Below are 7,028 nucleotides of genomic sequence, written 5' to 3' on the forward strand. Positions count from 1 at the left end.
AGTCCCCTCCCAGAGCCAGGGGAGAACCGGCATCCTGACCCCCGGCCTCCCGACTCTAACCGCTAGACCCCACTCCCCTCCCAGAGCCAGGGGAGAACCGGCATCCTGACCCCCGGCCTCCCGACTCTAACCGCTAGACCCCACTCCCCTCCCAGAGCCAGGGGAGAACCGGCATCCTGACCCCCGGCCTCCCGACTCTAACCGCTAGACCCCACTCCCCTCCCAGAGCCAGGGGAGAACCGGCATCCTGACCCCCGGCCTCCCGACTCTAACCGCTAGACCCCACTCCCCTCCCAGAGCCAGGGGAGAACCGGCATCCTGACCCCCGGCCTCCCGACTCTAACCGCTAGACCTCAGTCCCCTCCCAGAGCCAGGGGAGAACCGGCATCCTGACCCCCGGCCTCCCGACTCTAACCGCTAGACCCCAGTCCCCTCCCAGAGCCAGGGGAGAACCGGCATCCTGACCCCCGGCCTCCCGACTCTAACCGCTAGACCCCACTCCCCTCCCAGAGCCAGGGGAGAACCGGCATCCTGACCCCCGGCCTCCCGACTCTAACCGCTAGACCCCACTCCCCTCCCAGAGCCAGGGGAGTACCGGCATCCTGACCCCCGGCCTCCCGACTCTAACCGCTAGACCCCACTCCCCTCCCAGAGCCAGGGGAGAACCGGCATCCTGACCCCCGGCCTCCCGACTCTAACCGCTAGACCCCACTCCCCTCCCAGAGCCAGGGGAGAACCGGCATCCTGACCCCGGCCTCCCGACTCTAACCGCTAGACCCCACTCCCCTCCCAGAGCCAGGGGAGAACCGGCATCCTGACCCCCGGCCTCCCGACTCTAACCGCTAGACCCCACTCCCCTCCCAGAGCCAGGGGAGAACCGGCATCCTGACCCCCGGCCTCCCGACTCTAACCGCTAGACCCCACTCCCCTCCCAGAGCCAGGGGAGAACCGGCATCCTGACCCCCAGCCTCCCGACTCTAACCGCTAGACCCCACTCCCCTCCCAGAGCCAGGGGAGAACCGGCATCCTGACCCCCGGCCTCCCGACTCTAACCGCTAGACCCCACTCCCCTCCCAGAGCCAGGGGAGAACCGGCATCCTGACCCCCGGCCTCCCGACTCTAACCGCTAGACCCCAGTCCCCTCCCAGAGCCAGGGGAGAACCGGCATCCTGACCCCCGGCCTCCCGACTCTAACCGCTAGACCCCACTCCCCTCCCAGAGCCAGGGGAGAACCGGCATCCTGACCCCCGGCCTCCCGACTCTAACCGCTAGACCCCACTCCCCTCCCAGAGCCAGGGGAGAACCGGCATCCTGACCCCCGGCCTCCCGACTCTAACCGCTAGACCCCACTCCCCTCCCAGAGCCAGGGGAGAACCAGGCGTCTGAGTGGAGCGGCACAGCTGAGGCGCGGTGGGGGGACGAGGGACAGGGGCAGGGCTCACATGCGGGTGTCTCCCGCCCACCCAGGGCCAGAGGAGGGCTCCGAGAGTGGCTGGTTTGTACCGCAGCAGGAGGGATACCGGAGAGGCCTGGCAGGGCAGAGGTGCCCCCAGCCCGGGCCTGCCCCCTCTCGGGGTGCCGGCTGACTGGGGGGGCAGAGCACGGTGCACGGCCTGTCCCTCTGGAGCGGGGGAAGGGGCCGATCTGGCCCTGGCCCAGTGGCTCTGGCCGCCTGCCCCGGCGCAGGAAGCCCAGCGTGGCTGCTTCCCAGGAACAGGTGGTGCAGTGGCAGGGGCCGGGGTCAGGCGTCATCAGCCCACGGCTCCCACCGACTGCCCCATCTGCTGCCGTTTCCTGTCCTCCAGCCACGTGGGTCCTGAGACTTGAACCTCCGGCCCCTGCCCCATTCCCTGCCCCCACCCCGAGCCAGCCAGCCTCTGCCCTGGGCCGAAGGGGAGCCAGGCTGGGGTTTCACCTCATTCCATAGTCCACACGCTATAACTCACCCTCTGCCCCCACCACTTCTCCCTCCCCCAGATCTGCCCCAGTGGGGTCAGGGGGTTTTACAGACCCCCATGCTGGGAGACTAGCAGCTGCCATCTGGGATGGTGGGCTAGCCACAGACAGATGGGAACAGTTTGTCTGGTGCTGAGATGCAGCCAGCTCTGGTGCGGAGCAGCCAGGGAACAGCCACACATAACGGCACTTAGGGATGGCTGGCCTGGCGCTGAGATGCAGCCAGTTCTGGTGCGGAGCAGCCAGGGAACAGCCACACATAACGGCACTTAGGGATGGCTGGCCCGGCGCTGAGATGCAGCCAGCTCTGGTGCGGAGCAGCCAGGGAACAGCCACACATAATGGCACTTAGGGATGGCTGGCCTGGCGCTGAGATGCAGCAAGCTCTGGTGCGGAGCAGCCAGGGAACAGCCACACATAATGGCACTTAGGGATGGCTGGCCTGGCGCTGAGATGCAGCAAGCTCTGGTGTGGAGCAGCCAGGGAACAGCCACACATAATGGCACTTAGGGATGGCTGGCCTGGCGCTGAGATGCAGCAAGCTCTGGTGCGGAGCAGCCAGGGAACAGCCACACATAACGGCACTTAAGGATGTCTGGCCCGGCGCTGAGATGCAGCCAGCTCTAGGGCAAGGTAGCTGGGGAATGGCTGGCGACAGAAAGCAAAGAAGCAAATGCAGGGGAGGAGGCAGGGGGCAGGGCTCTCCCAAGCGGGGGGGGGGGGGCAGAGGAGCGCAGACAGGACAGGGAGGGCTGGGATGGGAAGGTCACATCGGATGGATGAGCCAAGGCCGGTGCTACCCTGGGGCTGGATTCTGCTCCCCCGGGGTCAGGCCAGCCCCAGCCCCACTGCGAGATTCCAAGTGATCGCCCCCAGGCTGGGACTAGGTTCTCTCCAAGGCTCTAGGAGGGCAGTGGGGGCTAGTGGTTAGAGCGGGGGGGCAGGGAGCCAAGACTCCTGGGTTCTGTCCCCAGCTCGGAGTGGAAAGTAGAGCCTAGTGGTTAGAGCGGGGCAGGGCGAGAAGCCAAGCGCGGAATGGGGGTCGAGTGGGTGACAGCAAGGGTGTCAGGCCGCCTGGGTTCTCTCCCAGGCTTGGGGAGGGGAGTGGGGCCTAGTGGGCAGAGCCGGGCGCCAGGACGCAGGGAGTCTCCTCCCAGCTCGGGGCGGGGGAGGCTCAGGCCCCCCGCGCCCGCCCGCCCCCCAGCGCCCGCCCGCCGGGCTCGGATGAGCACCGCGGCGCAGAGTGGGCGGTAAAAGCAAGACAGATTTGTGCTGCTTTAAGTCACTTGCAGCAGCATCCAAACCACGTTGCTAATTTCTCGGCTGCGGGAGGGGGCGGCGCTGGGAATCGGAGCGAGCACGCGGCTGGAGCCCTCCACTCCCGCCCCGCCCGGCTCTGCCTTGGCGCAGGGCTGGGGGGCCGGAGCCGCTCCCAAGGTCACAGCGCACGTGCCAGGGACGCTAGAGCCTCGCGCCAGCCCCCCGGGCATTGCCAGAGCCCCCCCCCGGCCTGGCAGCAGGGCCAGCAGCTCAGAAGCAGGGGAGGCAGCTCTGGAGGGACAAATGGACGTGCAGGCCGGGCCACGGAAGAGCCGACGCGCGAGGTTCAGGGCTTGGGATCCCGGCAGAAGCCAAAGTGACCAGACACCGGCGCTAACCACTAGCCCCCACTGCCCTCCCAGAGCCAGGGAAGAACCCAGGCGCACGGGCGGCTCCCAGGAGAGAGGCAGGTGCCGCCCCGCGGACTAGCAGGGCGTCCCCCGCAGCTGGCAGCCCGTGTCTCTCCTGGGGGTGCCCGGCCGCATGCGCCTCGGCGCACAGAACAACAGTTACGCTGCACATGGATGAAAAACTGAAAGGGGCCATGGGGGGAGTCCTGGCTCCCAGCTCCCCCGGCCCGGCCGCACAGGGCAGGGCAAAGCGGATCTACATCCCTCCTGCCCTCCCACAGCCGCAATGGAGCGACCCCCCCATGTGCATCGGGTTCCGGTTCTAGGTACGAGTGTCTCTAGAACCCCTGGGGCTTGGAGTCCCTCACGCAAGGTCTCCCCCCCACCTCCCACTGCTCCCTGAAGTGTTGTGGTTGGCTCTAGAACCCACCTGCTGCTGGACATGACAGGACCATGCTCTAGAATTGCTGCGAGTTGCAACTGTGGCTCTAGATGCCCTGCTCTAGACAGCTGCTGCTGCTCTAGAGTCCTCCTGTTGCTAGGTAGGTTGGGGCCACGATCTAGAAACCAGCCTTGCTGCGGGTGAGGGGAACAGGCTCTAGAACGCCCGGCTACCAGACAGCCGGATGGCTCCTGACCCTCGTGCTTCTAGGCCCACAGGGAAAACGCCGCGCTCCCCAGTTGGAGGAACCAGCCCTCGAGCCCCCTCCCGCTTGACGTGCTGGGCGCAGACACTAGAACGGCTGCTTCCATTCGCCCAGGACGCCCCGGCTTCTAGCCGTGTCTGGGAGCCGGCCCTCGAAGCCCCAGCGGCTGGGAGCACGGCGAGGCAGATTCTAGGCCCATCTGGGGTGCACTCTAGAGCAGCCGACCTCAGCCACCCTGGGGGGAAGACTCTAGAGCACCCTGCTGTTTTCACACCTGTACCCTGACTCCTGGACCCCTTCTTCTAGACCTCAGGAGACGAGGCTCCAGAATCCCTTGCCTTTAGGAGTGTAGCGCCCCTTGCTTCTAGACACATCAGGAGCAGCTCCAGAGCCTCTGCTGCTCCACAAATCCGGGACAGCCCTAGAAATCCTGCTGGATAGGGGGCGCGATAGGTCCCAGGGAGAGAGAGAGGCGGGAAAGGGGGAGGGTCTATTCTGGAGCATGGTGGAGAGGGAGAGAGAAAAGCAGAGAAGAACCTAGAAGTTGGGAGGAGATGAATCTAGAGCAGGGCAGAGATGAGGCGTCCAGAAGGGGAACTGTGGGGAAAGCAGCAATCTCTAGAGCAAAGGGAGAAGTGTCCAGGGCTCCAGAGCAGGGAGCTTGGATCTCGACAGTGTAACACAGTCAGAACAGGTAACCAGCCCCAGGGGCTCTACAGCAGAGATCTAGAGGGCTCCAGGGCAGTGTGAATCCCGGGTCTAGAACAGCGAGAGGGGGATCTAGAGCACAGCACACCGTGCTCCAGAGCAGGGGGGTGGGTCTAGAGCAGAACCCAGAGAAAAGAAGCCTCAGGGCCCAGAGCAAAGCAGAGCTCCAGGCATGGGGACCCTGTGGGATCTAGCCCGGGGGCAGGTTCTAGACCAGGGACCCGGCTCCTTACTTTCTCTGCAGGGTGGTGGCGGGGCTGGTGCTGGTACTGGTGCTGTGCCCCCCGCCGGCGCCAGGACTGGAACTCCGGGATGCACCCCGGCTCAGCTGGCCCCGCTCCCTCTCCCGGGGCGGGCGGGGGAACTCCCGCTCCTTGTCTCGGTTCTGGTGGGCGCCGCTCCGCTCCCTAATGGAGCCGCCGTCCCGGTGCAGCTGGCATTGCTCTCGGTAGTGGCCGTCCCGGTTCTGGAACTGCCCCTCGCGGTTCCCATGGTGCGGCTCTCGCTCCTTGTCCCGGTTCTGGTACGGCCCGTCCCGGTCCCCGCGCTTCTGGTACGGGCCCTCCCGATCGGCCCGGTTCTGGTACTGCCCTTCCCAGTTCTGGTACTGCCCGTCCCGCTCTCCCCGGTTCTGGAACTGCCCGTCCCGGTCCGGCCGGTTCTGGAACTGCCCGTCGCGGTCCGGCCGGGTCTGGTACTGCCCGTCCCGCTCTCCCCGGTTCTGGAACGGCCCGTCCCGCTCCGGCCGGGTCTGGAACTGTCCGTCCCGCTCTCCCCGGTTCTGGAACTGCCCGTCCCGCTCCGTCCGGGTCTGGAACTGCCCGTCCCGCTCCGTCCGGGTCTGGAACTGCCCGTCCCGCTCCCGACCGGGCTGCTCCCGGGTCTCCTCGCGCAGGTCCCGGTTCTCCTGGCTCAGCTGCTCCAGCTGCCCCTCCAGCTCCTCGATGCGGCGCCGCTGGGTCTCCAGCAGCTTCTGCTGGCTCTCGATGATGTTGTTGAGCTCCAGCAGGTACTCCACGGCCCGGCTCGGGCTGTCGGACCCGGGCCCCCCTGCGCCCCCCTCCATGGAGAGGGAGGCCCGCAGGAGGCTGCGCCCGGAGCCGCGCGCCCTGCGCCCGGCAATGATGGAGAGGGTCGGGGGGGGGCCTGGACCCTCCCCGCTCTGCCTCCCCCCCGGGCCGGCGAGCGAGCCCCCGGGCCGGCCGCAGGGCGCTGCAGGGTCCCGGCCGCCGGCGGAGCCTTGCGGGGAGCCCGGGGGAGGGGCCTTGCGGGGCCCCCCGGCTGCTGCGCCTCCGCCGAGCGACGGCACCGGAGCGCCCGCCCGCCCGCCGCAGCGCAGACCCACTGCGCACTGCCGCCGCGCCGCGCCGCCCTGCCAGCCCGAGCCCCGCCGGCGGGGGGGAGCCCGGAGCCAAGTGGGGGCGCGCAGTTGTGGGGGGGGCAGGGGCCCAGGCGAGCCCTGAGCTGATGGGGGGAGGGGGCTGAGCTGGAGGGGCCGGGCCGGGGGGCAGGCGGGGGCTGCCCATGCGCAGGGGCCGCGAACCCCCCGTGGCCCGGCTGGGGGGCGGCCCTGCCCGCCGAGCCCAGCCCCACGGACCCAGAAGGGGCAGAGGGAGCCGGCCGGGGCGGTGGGGCCGAGCCGGGGGGACGGAAAGGTCACAGCGGGCAGCCCGGCTGCTCCCGGCTTAGCTGACAGGAGGATGCCCCGAAGAGTGGGGGAAGCCGGATGGCGAGGGGAAACTGAGGCACGCACCCCAAAACACAAGCCGGGGGGTCCTGGCTTCAGCTCCCCCTTCGCCACGGAGAGAACCCAGGCACCCTGCCACTTTGTGCCGGGACAGCTCAGGGCGCCCCAACTCGGCCTGGCTGGGAGGGAGCCGGGGGACCTGGCCCCAAGGGGAGAGAGGGGAAGGCTGGAGAAGAGGGGCTGCGCGGGGGCAGCTTAAATCAGTCCTCTCCGCAGCTGGGGACCAGCGGCCTTAGCACTGCCCAGAAGTGGCTCACCTGGCACGGAGATGCAGCCAGCTCTGGGGCGCAGCCATGGGGG

The 7,028-nt window shown here is 68.2% G+C and overlaps 1 protein-coding gene across 1 annotated transcript in view; it reads right to left on the reverse strand.

Moving 5' to 3' along the window:
• The window catches only part of IQSEC2 (IQ motif and Sec7 domain ArfGEF 2), a 58,054-nt gene extending 51,992 nt beyond the window's left edge, over positions 1-6,062 (reverse strand). Inside the window, 1 exon segment of the mRNA XM_089770207.1 lies at positions 5,215-6,062. Coding sequence (XP_089626333.1) covers positions 5,215-6,047 — 833 coding nt within the window. The 5' untranslated portion in view covers positions 6,048-6,062.
• Positions 6,063-7,028: the final 966 nt, after the last annotated feature.

This window comes from Pelodiscus sinensis, chromosome 18, assembly GCF_052426305.1.
Source record: "Pelodiscus sinensis isolate ZL-2025 chromosome 18, ASM5242630v1, whole genome shotgun sequence".
In the NCBI taxonomy this organism is placed as follows: Eukaryota; Metazoa; Chordata; order Testudines; family Trionychidae; genus Pelodiscus; species Pelodiscus sinensis.